Raw genomic sequence first — 16,790 nt, forward strand, 5'->3', positions numbered from 1 at the left:
CCTCCAGTGTCACCGCCAGAACTGCCAGCAGTCTGGGGAGGAGGGGAAGGTAGAGCGGGTTTAGTGCCAGCTCTGATGACGTTATCCTACGATTCCAGCTTTTATGCCAGGAAAAAAAGCCAACTGGTTTGGAATCTAGCTCCCCCCCCCACTCCTATTATTCAACCAAAATTTAATTTTCATAACTTACCACTAGCTTTTTTTGCATACTTTACCACTAACTTTTTTTAATTTAATGAACAGTCCTTTGTGTCTAATTCAACTGACTGGTTTTGGTTCCTTGGAAAACAAATGTATGGACCCTGAAATATGTGCATTTCATAAATGTCCCTTGTTGGAGAAGAACACAAAGTTCTCAGCAGCATTTACTTTGCAAGCCATGTACGCACACAGTGGGAGACCAGGAAACAACACACATCTAAACACTATAAAGGCGACCAGTCAGTCATGCTTTCCAGCGCTGCCAGAAACACCAGACAAAAATTCCAGGACAGACTTCTGAAGTCAGATTGCATCGCAGAGCCTCATAAATTATAATACACTTGGGAGTTTTCTACCCAATGTCTCTGACAGATGTTCCCTTTTGTGGCAGTCTCTAATTTGGGGGTAGTTGGTATCCATGTCCCTAGAAATCTTTAGGGTACAGTAAAGGATCCCCTTCCTTACATCTGATGACAAGACCCCAAAGTAGCCTTCTCCTATGTCTGAGACTAGTTAACGTGAGCACTTGCCTACTGCACAGACAAGCCGGGGCCAAGATATATCAGCCAGACTGACATGGGGTATCTCCCAAGCTCAAGATATCCTTCCACGCCCATGGAGAGTCTTTTCTTGACAATTTTTACCTAACGTGGATCAGGCTATTGGTCTCCTGGGCCTCTGCCTGTCAAATACACTGCATGGGACTTGGAACTTCCTAGAAAGAGCCACAGCAGAAGCCGAAAAGAGTACAAGCCTCGGCTAGGGCAAGCTTCTGGCATCAGCTTCGGGCGGGCCCACATGGGATGCTTTTCCCATGACTCCTGAAAGAACTCTCCAAGTCTGACTCTATAATCAATGCCTCGATAGTTAAAAGTTGACAGGATAGCACGAAACACAGAAAACAAATGAGAGCTTAACACAATATCAAAGATAGTACCAACCTCTCTTCACTCAGTTCCTAGAGTCTATCCTATGACCCTGGCCTTAATGAAATGACATTACTTCTTTTCTATGCTCTGAACTCTGCAAGAGTTAACCAAAGATATTAATAACTTTAGCAACTATGTAAGCCCTCAGAAGGTCATACCACAATTTGGCCACTTTCCATTTTAACCTTCCTCTAAAACCTCATTTTTACAACTTCTACTGAAGGGCATAACTTTTGTTCGTTTTTCTTCGGTATTACAAGTGCAGCTCTACTAAGTGAACTTGTATCAACCAGGAAAACTGTACAACTTCTTAGTGCAGCATCTTCACACTTTCTTGTGAGAATTACTTACTGACCTAGAACACTGACAATTATTGACTATTATTTGCTATTATTTACTGTGTACTGCATTCGTAAAAGCATTAAAGGAATGAAAAGACGTGTCCCTTGCCCTTGAGTTGCTTAATAGTTAAAAGAGGGAAAAAAAAACGCACACCACTAACTAAATCTATGGTGGGCAGAGTATAAGAGTGATATAAATTCAGTGTTATAAGAACTCAGGGGAAGGCTAGAATAATTGTGCTCAGGGAAAATGGGTGGTAGATGGCATTTGATTAAGGCCTTAGAAAATGTATAATATTTCAATGCAAAGAGGGCATTAGAGAAGGGATTTTACATGGAGGTAACAGCTTTAGCAAAGGCATGGAGGCAAGAGAGTACATGCGAATTAAGAAAACGTCAAGTGAAGCACAGGCTACAGAAGGGGAAATGACTGGAAACTGACCTGGAAAATTAAGCTGTGGCCAGTTCTTAACATAAAAAGAGGGGGGTAAATGTAGAAAGTTAGATTTTAGAAATAGGAAATCGCTTTTAAAATATTCCCTTCACCAAGAATTTTCCCCCTCATATCTTTGACTTTTAGAGTGAGAAATATTTTATTAGCAAGTTCACTTGTAAAGTAGGTGCAATCACTTCAAAGAAAAGTAGTGTGGATGCTGGCAACATTGCTCTTCTGAGCTGGCAAATTCTTGGCTGCAGCTTAACTGATACATTCTTATTACCCACATCTTGGGATGCTTTATTGATAACTCTTTTTTGTCATCACCCAAATACCTTCTTAATTCCGCTCATTATGTATGTACTGAGTGGCTACTCCAGAACTAGTATTCACTCGTTTACTCATCCTCTCCTTTTCTGCCCCGACTTGTCCTACTAACCACTAACCCACTCACTCAGTCCCTCACTCTTCTCCTGTAAACTATATCAGTGATAATGACATGAATACCTACTACTTGCTATAGTGCCAGGCACTGCAGTTAATGCTTTATGAACAGTATTTAATAGAATGCTCAAAACAACACTATGAAATAGGTATTATTACCCCTATTTTACGGATGAGGAAACAAGTTCAGAGATGTTACCTATTTTGCCAGCTGCTAAGTGACAGAACCCAGGTTTAAACCAGATATGCTTAACCCTGGAACCCTTACCTGTTACCACTTCACTGTACTGCCTTCAACACCCTTTGGCCTCTTACTACTGTGGGTCAGTATTTTCAGTTATAAATGAAAACATTCATTGAGCGCCTGTTACTGTAAGATCCTGTTCTAGGTGCTGTCATGTATATAAATAGAGGAGAGAATGCCTGTGGGTTATTAATGCTCATAATCTTCCATATTTGAGGATAAACAGCCATGTCTTTTATCAGTGTGTAAGACGGTATGTCCATGATTCATAAATTAAAGCAACTAAGGACAGAGGGGGTGAAAATAGCTTAGTACATGAATGTGGATGGTGACCACATCTCAGACAGAAATCAGTCAACCCTGACTAAATGACTTACAGAGAATTTTAATAATACATTTCAATTGGTCTGTAAAAACTCTCTCTGCTGATGAAAAATCTGTCCTGTCAAAAGTTCCCAACCAAATCTGCTTACAATCCATTTTCGATGAACCTCAACTTCCTTTGAAGTAGAATAAGCTAGTAAAGCATTTTAGCCAACAATAAGCACATTGCGAGGCTAGTCCTTATAAGATTCATTACTGATGAATAAAGTTATTGAGTTAAAACACAAACGTGATATTAAACTACTTGTACCACAGGGCCTGCAAGATGGCAGAGGACTAAGACATGGAGATCACCTTCCTCCCCACAAATAGATCAAAAATACACCTACATGTGGAACAGCTCCTACAGAACACCGAATGAACGCTGGCAGAAGACCTCACACCTCCCAAAGGCAAGAAACTCCCCACATAGCTGGGGAGGGCAAAAGAAAACAGAAAAATCAGAGACAAAAGCATAGGGACAGGACCTGCCCCTCTGGGAGGGAGCTGTGAAGGAAGAAAGGTTTCCACACACTAGGAAGGTCCTTCACGGGCGGAGACTGCGGGTGGCAGAGTGGGGGAGCTTCGGAGCCACAGAGGCAAGTGCAGCAACAGGCGTGCGGAGGGCAAAGCAGAGAGATTCCCGCATGGAGGAGCGGTGCCGACCAGCACTCACCAGCCCCAGAGGCTTGTCTGCTCACCCGCCGGGGTGGGAGGGGGCTGGGAGCCGAGGCTCGGGCTTCAGAGGCCAGATCCCAGGGAGAGAACTGGGGTTGGCTGTGTGAACACAGCCTGAAGGGGGCTGGTGCGCCACAGCTAGCGGGAGGGAGTCTGGGAAAAAGTTTGGAACTACCTAAGAGGCAAGAGACCATTGTTTCAGGGTGCGTGAGGTGAGGGGATTCCAAGCACCGCCTAAACGAGCTGCAGCGACGGGCGTGAGCCGTGTCTATCAGTGTGGACACCAGAGACGGGCATGAAACGCTAAGGCTGCTGCTGCAGCCACCAAGAATCCTGTGTGCAAGCACAGGTCACTATCCACACTTCCCCTCCCAGGAGCCTGTGCAGCCCGCCACTGCCAGGGTCCCATGATCCAGGGACAACTTCCCCGGGAGAACACACGGCGCGCCTCAGGCTGGTGCAACGTCACACTGGCCTCTGCCCACAGACTCGCCCCGCATTCCGTACCCCTCCCTCCCCCCGGCCTGAGTGAGCCAGAGTCCCCTATTCAGCCGCCCCTTAACCCCCTCCTGTCTGGGCGAAGAACAGATGCCAGAGGGTGACCTACATGCAGAGGCGGGGCCATATCCAAGGCTGAACCCCAGGAGCTGTGCAAACAAAGAAGAGAAAGGGAAATTACTCCCAGCAGCCTCAGAAGCAGGGGATTAAATCTCCTCAATCAGCTGGACGTACCCTGCATCTGTAGAATACCTGAATAGACAACAAATCATCCCAAAATTGAGGCGGTGGACTTTGGGAGCAACTGTAGACTTGGGGTTTGCTGTGTGCAACTGACTAGCTTCTGATTCTTATGTTTATCTCAGTATAGCTCTTAGCACTTGTTATCATTGGTGGATTTGTTTATTGGTTTGGTTGCTCTCTTCCCTTTTTTTCTTACTTAAAAAAATTTTTTTAATTAAAAAAATTTTGTAAAAGTATTTATTTTTTATTTTAATGATTTTTTAAATTTTATTTATTTATTTTTCTTTCTTTCTTTTTTTCCTCCCTTTTCTTCTCAGCCATGTGACAGACAGGGTCTTGGCACTCCGGCTGGGTGTCAGGCCTGAGACTCTGAGGTGGGAGAGCCGAGTTGAGGACATTGGGCCACCAGAGACCTCCCGGCCGCATGTAGTATCAATCAGCGAGAACTCTCACAGAGACCTCTGTCTCAACACTAAGAACCAGCGCCACTCAACGACCAACAAGCTCCAGTGCTGGTCACCCCATGCCAAACAACTAGAAAGACAGGAATACAACCCCACCCATTAGCAGAGAGGCTGCCTAAAATCATAATACGTTCACAAATGCCCCAAAACACACTACCAGACGCAGTCCTGCCCACCAGAGAGACAAGATCCAGCCTCATCCACCAGAACACAGGCACCAGTCCCCTCCACCAGAAAGCCTATACAACCCACTGACACAACCTCACCCACTGGGGGCAGACACCAAAACAACAGGAACTACGAACCTGCAGCCTGTGAAAAGAAGACCCTAAACACAGTAAGTTAAGCAAAATGAGAAGACAGAGAAACACGCAGCAGATGAAGAAGCAAAGTAAACACCCACCAGACCAAACAAATGAAGAGGAAATAGGCAGTCTACCTGAAAAAATATTCAGAGTAATAAGAGTAAAGATGATTGAGAATCTTGGAAATAGAATGGAGAAATTACAAGAAACGTTTAAAAAGGACCAAGAAGAACTAAAGAGCAAACAAACAATGATGAACAACAAAACAAATGAAATTAAAATTTCTCTAGAAGGAATCAATAGCAGAATAACTGAGGCAAAGAAAGGATAAGTGACCAGGAAGATAAAACAGTGGAAATAACTACCACATAGCAAAATAAAGAAAATAGAATGAAAAGAATTGAGGACAGTCTCAGAGACCTCTGGGACAACATGAAACGCACCAAAAGTCGAATTATAGGGGTTCCAGAAGAAGAAGAAGAGAAAAAGAGAGGGACTGAGAAAGTATTTGAAGAGATTATAGTTGAAGACTTCCCTAATATGGGAAAGGAAATAGTCAATCAAGTACAGAAGTGCAGAGAGTCCCATACAGGATAAATCCAAGGAGAAACATGCCAAGACACATATTAATCAAACTATCAAAAATTAAATGCAAAGAAAAAATATTAAAAGCAGCAAGGGAAAAGCAACAATTAACATACAAGGGAATCCCCATAAGGTTAACAGCTGATCTTTCAGCAGGAACTCTGCAAGCCAGAAGGGAGTAGCAGGACCTATTGAAAGTGATGAAAGGAAAAAACCTACAACCAAGATGACTCTACCCAGCAAGGATCTCATTCAGATTAGACAGAGAAATTAAAACCTTTACAGACAAGCAAAAGTGAAGAGAATTCAGCACCACCAGACCAGCTTTACAACAAATGCTAAAGGAACTTCTCTAGGCAGGAAACACAAGAGAAGGGAAAGACCTACAATAATAAACCCCAAAAAATTAAGAAAATGGAAATAATAACATACATATCAATAATTACCTTAAATGTAAATGGATTAAATGCTCCCACCAAAAGACACAAACTGGCTTAATGGATACAAAAACAAGACCCGTATATATGCTGTCCACAGGAGACCCACTTCAGACCTAGGGACACATACAGACTGAAAGGGAGGGGATGGAAAAAGATATTCCATGTAAATGGAAATCAAAAGAAAGCTGGAGTAGCAACTCTCATATCAGCCAAAATAGACTTTAAAATAAAGACTATTACAAGAGACAAAGAAGGACACTACATAATGATCAAGGGATCAATCCAAGAAGAAGATATAAAAATAGTAAATATTTATGCACCCAACATAGGGCACCTCAATACATAAGGCAAATGATAACAGTCATAAAAGGGAAAATCGACAGTAACACAATAATAGTAGGGGATTTTAACACCCCACTTTCACCAATGGACTGATCATCCGAAATGAAAATAAGGAAACACAAGCTTTAAATGATATATTAAACAAGATGGACTTAATTGATATTGACAGGACATTCCAACCAAAAAAAAACAGAATACACTTGCTTCTCAAGTGCTCATGGAACATTTGCCAGAATAGACCATATCCTGGGTCACAAATAAAGCCTTGGTAAATTTTTAAAAATTGAAATCGTATCAAGTATCTTTTCTTACCACAACACTATGAGACTAAATATCAATTACAGGAAAAAAACTGTAAAAAATACAAACACATGGAGGCTAAACAGTACACTACTAAATAACCAAGAGATCACTGAAGAAATCAAAGAGCAAATCAAAAAATACCTAGAAACAAATGACAATGAAAACATGATGACCCAAAACCTATGGGATGCAGCGAAAGCAGTTCTAAGAGGAAAGTGTATAGCAGTACAATCCTACCTCAAGACACAAGAAAAATCTCCAAAAACTCAACCCTACACCTAAAGCAAGTAGAGGAAGAAGAACAAAAAAACCCCAAAGTTAGCAGAAGGAAAGAAATCATAAAGAACAGATCAGAAATAAATGAAAAAGAAATGAAGGAAACGATAGCAAAGATCAGTAAAACTGAACACTGGTTCTTTGAGAAGACAAACAAAATTGACAAAACATTAGCCAGACTCATCAAGAAAAAAAGGGAGAAGACTCAAATCAACAGAATGAGAAGTGAAAAAGGAGAAGTAACAACTGACACTGCAGAAATACAAAGGATCATGAGAGATTACTACAAGCAGCTATACGCCAATAAACTGGACAACCTGGAAGAAATGGACAAATTCTTAGAAAAGCACAACCTTCCAAGACTGAACCAGGAAGAAACAGAAAATATGAAATGACCAATCACAAGCATTGAAATTGACACTGTGATTAAAAATCTTCCAACCAACAAAAGCCCAGGACCAGATGGCTTCACAGGTGAATTCTATCAAACATTTGGAGAAGAACGAACACCTATCCTTCTCAAACTCTTCCAAAATATAGCAGAGGGAGGAACACTCCCAAACTCATTCTACCTGGCCACCATCACCCTGATACCCAAACCAGACAAAATGTCACAAAAAAAGAAAACTGCAGGCCAATATCACTGATGAACATAGATGCAAAAATCCTCAACAAAATACTAGCAAACAGAATCCAACAGCACATTAAAAGGATCATACACCATGATCAAGTGGGGTTTATCCCAGGAATGCAATGATTCTTCAATATAGGCAAATCAATCAATGTGATACAGCATATTAACAAATTGAAGGATAAAAACCATATGATAATTCAACACCCATTTATGATAAAAGCCCTCCTGAAATTAGGCATAGAGGGAACTTACCTCAACATAATTAAGGCTATATATGACAAACCCACAGCCAACATCGTCTCAATAGTGAAAAACTGAAACAATTTCCACTAAGATCAGGAACAAGACAAGGTTGCCCACTCTCACCACTATTATTCAACATAGTTTTGGAAGTTTTAGCCACAGCAATCAGAGAAGAAAAAGAAATAAAAGGAATCCAAGTCAGAAAAGAAGAAGTAAAACTGTCACTGTTTGCAGATGACATGATACTATACAGAGAGAATCCTAAAGATGCTACCAGAAAACTGCTAGAGCTAATCAATGCTTTTGGTAAAGTAGCAGGATAGAAAATAAATGCACAGAAATCTCTTGCATTCCTATACATTAATGATGAAAAATCTGAAAGAGAAATTAAGGAAACACTCCCACTTACCATTGCAACAAAAAGAATAAAATACCTAGGAATAAACGTACCTAAGGAGACAGAAGACCTGTATGCAGAAAACTATAAGACACTGATGAAAGAAATAAAACATAATACAAACAGATGGAGAGATATACCATGTTCTTGGATTGGAGGAATCAACACTGTGAGAATGACTACACTACCCAAAGCAATCTACTGATTCAATGCAATCTCTATCAAACTGTCAATGGCATTTTTCACAGAACTAGAACAAAACATTGCAAGATTTGTATGGAAACACAAAAGACCCCAAATAGGCAAAGCAATCTTGAGAAAGAAAAATGGAGCTGGAGCAATCAGGCTCCCTGACTTCAGACTATACTACAAAGCTACAGTGCTCAAGACCGTATGGTACTGGCACAAAAACAGAAACACAGATCAATGGAACAGGATAGAAAGTCCAGAGTTAAACCCACACACATATGGTCACCTTATCTTTGATGAAGGAGGTAAGAATATACAATGGAGAAGAGACAGCCTCTTCAATAAGTGGTGCTGGGAAAACTGGACAGGTACATGTAAAAGAATGAAATTAGAACAGTCCGTAACACCATACACAAAAAGAACTCAAAATGCATTAAAGACCTAAACGTAAGGCCAGATACTATAAAACTCTTAGAGGAAAACATAGGCAGAACACTCTATGACATAAATCACTACAAGATCCTTTTTGACCCACCTCCTAGAGAAATGGAAATAAAAACAAATGGGACCTAATGAAACTTCAAAGTTTTTGCACAGCAAAAGAAGCCATAAACAAGATGAAAACAAAACCCTCAGAATGGGAGAAAATATTTGCAAACGAAGCAACTGACAAAGGATTAATTTCCATAATATACAAGCAGCTCATGCAGCTCAATATCAAAAAAACAAACAACCCAATCCAAAAATGGGCAGAAGACCTAAATAGACATTTCTTCAAGGAAGATATACAGATTGCCAACAAACACATGAAAGGATGCTCAACATCACTAATCATTAGAGAAATGCAAATCAAAACTACAATGAGGTATCACCTCACACCAGCCAGAATGGCCAGCATCAAAAAATCTAGAAACAATAAATGCTGGAGAGGGTGTGGAGAAGAGGGAACCCTCTTGCACTGTTGGTGGGAATGTAAATTGGTCCAGCCACTATGGAGAACAGTATGGAGGTTCCTTAAGAAACTAAAAACAGAACTACCATACGACCCAGCAATCCCACTACTGGGCATATACCCTGAGAAAACGATAATTCAAAAAGAGTCATGTACCACAATGTTCATTGCAGCTCTATTTACAGTAGCCAGGACATGGAAGCAACCTAAGTGTCCACCGACAGATGAATAGATAAAGATGTGGCACATATATACAATGCAATATTACTCAGCCATAAAAAGAAACGAAATTGAGTTATTTGTAGTGAGGTGGATGGACCTAGAGTCTGTCATACTAAGTGAAGTAAGTCAGAGAGGGAAAAACAAACACCGTATGCTAACACATATATATGCAATCCCCCCCCCCCCCAAAAAAAAAAGGTTCTGAAGAACCTAGGAGCAGGACAGGAACAAAGATGCAGATGGAGACAATGGACCTGAGGACACGGGGAGGGGGAAGGGTAAGCTGGGACAAAGTGAGAGAGTGGCATTGACATATATACACTATCAAATGCAAAACAGATAGCTAGTGGGAAGCAGCCGCATAGCACAGGGAGATCAGCTCGGTGCTTTGTGACCACCTAGAGGGGTGGGATAGGGAGGGTGGGAGGGAGACGCAAGAGGGAGGGAATATGGGGATATATGTATACATATAGCTGATTCACTTTGTTATACAGTAGAAACTAACACAACATAATTCTAAAGCAATTATACTCCAATAAAGATGTTAAAAAAATAAAATAAAATAAACTACTTGTACCATGTAGCCTGAATGTTGTGTAAAGTTATATAGAACTATTTCAACACAGAAAAATAATTCAAACATGTCATCGTTTTAAGCTATCTGCTTATTCTATTCCCTTCACTAATCTGAATAAGTTAATACTGTCAGGATACTGGTTACATTTTTGCAAACAACTGTAAGCATTACAAATACACAAGAAATTGCACAGGATGTTGTTCAGCAGTCCTCTTTCGGGTAACCATACATACTCAGGGGCATTTGGAAGGAGTCACAATTGTGAATCCAGTCTACCAGGCACAGTATTCACATCACAAACTGCACAACTAAGTCTCATCCAAAGATCACAGTTGCAAATACTAACTGCATTTACTCTGAAATCTAAACTTTGAATAGAATTCATTTTTAAGAAAACAAAGGTCAAAAAAGGGAAGTCATTTTAAGAGTTTAAGAGTGGCAAAAGAAGTAGCAAGCATGTCTGATTAACAAGGAGAAGCATCAGGCTACATAACATAAATGACACGGATACTTACTGTTCAATTCGGGGTGACAAGTACAGCTTAGGATACACCTGAGTGGCTTCAGTGTCCTCAAAACTGACAGAAAGGAGGGCCACATCTTCTCCAGGGTCTTCATTCACATCCTTAAACAGTTGGTGAAAAACACAATGCCGTCAGTTCCTTCTCTCATGACATCTTTCTGGTGACCAGCTTACAGCCCACTAGCAGTGAGACCAGAGGTGTGAGTTACCTGGATTCAAGACGCCACACATCCTTTGCCACCTACCTAGTCACTCTTTTAGAGTGATAGCTTTCAAACTTTCTGATCAAAGCCTACCACAGTGAGAAAAAGCCTGCCACCAATTTCACTTGTTCCCACATTCCAAGAGGGGAAAAGTGAATCTGGTGATAACAAAGCATTAGACAAAAACATAGTTAACAAATTACAGTAATCATGCTGCTAGCAAGATATATAATGGCTTATAATTTACATAATACATACAAATGGCTTAAAATTTACTTTTTCTGGGATGAAGATGCATTATAAACGTGATTTATATCACTAGACAACAACAAAATCTTAAAATACCCAGTAATTTTATTATATCTACCTTGATAATAGAAGTTATTTAAATGGCAAACATTACCAAGAAGCATATCACTATGAAGTATTCCACTGTACATGCAAATGGCAGGGTGTTAATGTATATATCTGCTTTAGCAAAATGATTATGGATGATTCATATGTGAACCACAAGACATACGTATCTTAAAAGGCTAGTTATAAGAATATTATGACAAAAACATTGTTGATCCAAATATGTATCAAGAAACACTGAGAGGTTAACCAAACAACCCACAATAAACTAGACTGATAATGATAAAGCTAAACTTACTGTAATTTATAATTAAAAAGCAAGAATAGCAACAATCGAATGTCATAACCAACCCAAACCAACACGGATGATACACTGAATTGTCCTGAATTAAAATTGTGGGATTTACAACTATGTGCATGTGCTTTATGATTGCTGCCAAGCCCTGAGTATTTGCCAGAGTGCCAGAAGAAAATACCAAATTAGAATAAATTCTCGTTGCATGTTGATTTCAATTTGTGAATAGCAAATTCTAAAAACCCTTAATAATTTATTTCTGGTTGATAGTGGCTCCAAGTCAAATGTAGGTTTTTTAAAAAACTTAATAGCATTGCACATCTTTCACCCCGAAGGACCGGTAAGAACTGACCCACATTTCCGAATCAGTTCACAGGTCCTCAGGAGGGCTCAGCAGCCATCCTAGGAGGGTCCCAACCCAGACTTTAAGAATCACTGCCCGTGAGCTGTGAGAATCTCAGATATGAAGTCCTTCCTTTGATCTAAAACTAACCTCAGCCCTGTTTCTCCTGCATCCTAGGAAGCTGGACATCATGCTCACCTGCTCACCTCTAGCAACTTCAGTGTCCTTGCTCTGCCTTCTATTGTGTCTATAGGATGCACAAGTGTGTTAAGTATACACAGGGACAAGGACTGGAAGTCTCTCCCATCTTAAAATATAAAAATTTTAAAAAGAAAGAAACGAATCATGCTGGTCTCTACCTAGTTCCCTGGGTTCTCTCTCTCCTCCCCTGCACAGACTACTGAAAGAGTGGTCCACACTCCCTGCTTCACTCCCTCCCCTCCTCTTAGCCTCCCCTTAGCCCACTAGAGTAGCCTTCTGACCCTACTTCTTCCCACTAAACACAGCAAATGCCTCTCGGTCCTTACCTTACTTGATCTCTAAACAGTATTTGACATGGAAATCTCTCTCCTCGGGAAATTCTCTTTCTTGCTTCTAAGAAACTATACTCTCCTGGTCTTCTTCTGTCTCTTGGCCACTTACCCTTCCCTTTTCTTTCTCTCTTTTATAACTTCTCAACTGATTTTTCGTTTTACATTACAAAATTTAGCCTTGTTGTAACTAGTCAAATGATACAGAAGTTTTTAAAAGAAAAAGCATTTCCACCCTCACTTTTCAAGGTAACCAATAGTAACCATGTATATGGCCTTAAACAGCTTTTTCTATGATCATAAAAACACACACACACACTTGCATATAAATAACTCTTTAACCCTGTGTCTTGTTTTCCCTAATGGAGTCATATTATACACAGGACTCTACCAACTGCTTTCTAAATAGCCACATCATATTCCACGGCATGGATTTATTTTTTATTTAACCATTCTCCTAGCAACAGACAGTCAGGTTGTTTGTAGTTCTTAGCTACTTGATCGTGCTACAATAAATATCCTTGTATATATACCCTTCACTAGTGGGATTCATATTTCTTAGGAGATAACTAAAACTCAGCTGTTGGGTCAAAGGTTATAAATATTTTACATTTTAATAGAGGTTAATAGATTGTTTTTCTAAAAATTTTGCAGCAGTTCACATTTGGACCCATGAGTTTGCATCAGTATGAGAGAGAGCCTCTTTCCGTTCATCCTGAGTCACTGGATAACACTGGCTGTTGTCACTCTTTAATTTAATGTTGGCCATCTGATAGCTGGAAAATGGTATCTCAATTTAGACTCAATGAATGAAGCTGGGCAATTTTTTTCACTTGTTTACTGGTCATTTACATTTCTCCTGTAAATTTTCCCAACAAATCCTTTACCCATTTTGCTTAAAGGTTCTTAGACTTTTTTGTTATTGCTGTGTATTAGATTTACTAACCCTTGTCTATCACGTGTATTATACATATTTTCTCTTTTTGACTTCTGACTTTGTCTAGGGGCTCTTCTGACATCAGAAGAAAATTTAGATTTCTATAGAGTTAAATCTGGTTAATAACTCAGGGGTTGTTTAACCATTTTCCTAGTTTTTCATCTAACATTGTTACAATTTTATTTTTACATGTAGATTTGCAATACACATGTATATCTGGAACATATTTTTAGGTGGTATGACACAGGAAGTACGTACAAGGATGATTTTAGTACAGTGCCTGGAACACAGAAACCACTCAACGTCTGCTGAAAGGATAAATCAATAAACAATTTAATGTTAATTCCTAACCGTTTTTCTCCACTCCTAGTGATTTTCAGCAACCTGCTTTACAAAAGTTGCTGTCACCAGTGATGTCTGGAAACTAAGTACTGGCTCCTTGCTCCTGTCCTTCCCCCGCACACACACCCCCCCCTCAGATACACCAAGGTCCCTAGAACTAGTGGTTTTAAAAGGAAAGCCAAGATTGGGAGTCTGAGTTTATCTATCACTTTTTGCTCTTTTATAGATGATAAAGAGTCCAACCTTGAATATTCCTTTCTGCAAAGTAAGGATGGAAAATTTTTAAAATACTTATAGTCTCAACAAATAGAAACTATGTAATTATGACTCTAAAACTCATAAAATATCTAAAATAAGGTTGAAGCTAAGCTTGAAAAAATTCACATTCAGAGGGACAAATTCATTTTATTATTTTTTTATAAATGTGTTTACTTTACTTATTTATTTTTGTCTGCATTGGGTCTTCGTTGCTGTGTGTGGGCTTTCTCTAGCTAGAGCGAGAGGGGGCCACTCTTCGTTGCAGTGCGTGGGCTTCTTACTGCGGTGGCTTCTCTCGTTGCAGAGCACAGGCCCTAGAGCACGCAGGATTCAGTAGTTGTGGTGCACAGGCTCAGTAGTTGTGGCTTGCGGGCTCTAGAGTGCAGGCTCAGCAGTTGTGGCTCACGGGCTTAGCTGCTCCACGGCATGTGGGATCTTCCCGGATCAGGGCTTGAACCGGTGTCCCCTGCATTGGCAGGTGGATTCTTAACCACTGTGCCATCAGGAAAGTCCCGGGACAAATTCATTTTATAATCTAAGTGTAGAAGTAGTCCCCCTTTAGAGTTAGGCTGGTCATCTTAAGAGAGACAATAAAAAAAGAACTAACATTGAATTGACTTTCAGATACTTTTCTCCAATGACTAAGGTTCCTTGTTAAAGGTCAAGGCTCTGACCTCAAGTCACAAAACTCTGTAAAAACAAAATAAACACTGCAAAACTTGGGTCCACTAAAAACCCTTTTAATTAACAGCTTCATTCTATATGCCTATGGATAATTTATAATTATTTCCCTTTCCTGCTTTTTAACTTCTCATTTCACTACTATTTAAGCAAAGAACAGAAATGCTCAGAGACAGTCCTCCAAACAACCGGAATGACCCTGGTTTATATAATCAACGTTTATTATCTGGCATCCTGCAAAAAGTACACAAAACATTACTCTGAATATGAAAATAGTTGTTTCCAGGAGTTCCTTTACGAACTACTTTAATATGATTTATTCCCCTTGGTGTGGCACGTGAGTTTTCCCCGAGTTGGTATTTGATTCCTAATGGATACGTAAGTTTGACTTTGAGAGCTTAAATAAGCCCAAAGAGTTCCAAAAATACAAATCCACACAGAGCTGTTTCCAGTTTCTGCAACTCTAACAGGATTGTACATGTGTTCCTTTCCATCTGGGAAATTATAAAAGAAGCTCTTGTACCATGGCCCTTAGAAGCTAACATTACAGATGATTATTGTAACCACTAATGGCAGCATTTAGAAAACAGGGGGTGGTTACAGTGTAGTAGGGGACATTTAAAAATGTATAAGTATACATTTTCAGGGCTTTCTATCTGCGCCATTTGAAACTGCAACAAGCTAAAATGGGGGAAAGACGCCGAATCTGCTGAAGCTAAAAAAAAAAAAAAAAATACTGACTCCTACCTTTATAAAAGCATGTCAGGCACTGATATACATAGGGTGAGGCAATAATGGCCATGATATTTTGCTGAAAACTAACTATGGATTTGGCTCGGCACTTGGTTGTAGCACAAAGAGGTTCCTACGGCTTGCAGTGAATAGTCACTAGATGGTGAGTTCCTTGCAGGCTGGGAGTTTTTCCTGTTCATTTTTGTATCCCCTGTGTCTGGAACATAGTAAATATATAGCAAATTGGTTGAAAAAAACCTGAATTAATGCAGGAATGACTGTAAGAATGAGGAAATAACGGAGTAAAACAGAAAATGCTTTTTGCTAGAAAGATTCTCAATATTTATCTCTTTAGTTCCTTAAATCTATGACTACTTAAGATTTTATCAAAGAAAACTCAAAGCTGAACCATAGGTAAGCAAAGGATATACCGACTAATAAAAGTTAACATTCTGCTTAGGTCATAATGGTTTATCTATACACCTATTCTCAATCGCCGCTCATTGCAAATATCCAAAGGGTGTAGAAAAGACAACAATTAGCCTTGGAAATGAAAGCAAACACAAGTACAATTTATCATTATGTTGTAACCTTTCTGATATGCTAATTTTCCAAGTGAGGAAAGCAGCCATTAAACAAGCCTCTATATGTTGAGTGTCAATACAGGAACAAACTATCAATTAACTAATCAGTGATAGACATTAGCTGGACAATATATATTACAAACCACATGTTACATAGGAAGACTAAAAAAGCCACTGTATTTCTCAATTCGAAAAGGCTTACAACAAAGCTATAACCATTACTAGCAAAACCAGTTTGTGGACATAAAGACTATAAGGAAGCTATTATACTGTCTGTCAAAAATAGAGTAAGAACCATTTAGAGTTACATTTAAAATGATATTAAACAAGACCCAGGATTAATCATGATTCCTAGGGCGAAAAAACTAGGTCTGAGTAAGCACCTCATTATACAAAAGCTATGAGCTTTTGAAAAGATGTAAGCAAATTAAAAATCCCCAAAATAGAACCTTATTTAAAATAGTAACTAAGTGAGGTTTGTACTTTGGAGGCCCAGTATTTTGATATTACAGATTCGTCATCAAATTACATAAATTTAGATTTTTCAAAGTCAGGTTTTTTCAAGTAAGAGAATAAGACTCTCATGATGCTACCGTTCATTTAACAAACATTTAACAAAGTAAGAAAAATAGATAATATGTCACAAATATTACGGAGAAAAATGAAAGCAGGGGAAGGGGGCAAGGAGTGAGGAGGGAATGG

General features: G+C 39.5%; 1 protein-coding gene across 2 annotated transcripts in view; it reads right to left on the minus strand.

Annotated features, from left to right (window-relative positions):
- The window catches only part of BABAM2 (BRISC and BRCA1 A complex member 2), a 437,255-nt gene that overhangs the window by 193,629 nt on the left and 226,836 nt on the right, over window positions 1–16,790 (minus strand). For both annotated transcript variants that reach the window (XM_065890615.1, XM_065890614.1), the window contains one exon: window positions 10,822–10,931. In XM_065890615.1, coding sequence (XP_065746687.1) covers window positions 10,822–10,931 — 110 coding nt within the window. The remainder of the gene's footprint in view (window positions 1–10,821; window positions 10,932–16,790) is intronic.

Source organism: Phocoena phocoena, chromosome 14 (genome assembly GCF_963924675.1).
Source record: "Phocoena phocoena chromosome 14, mPhoPho1.1, whole genome shotgun sequence".
Lineage (NCBI taxonomy): Eukaryota > Metazoa > Chordata > Mammalia > Artiodactyla > Phocoenidae > Phocoena > Phocoena phocoena.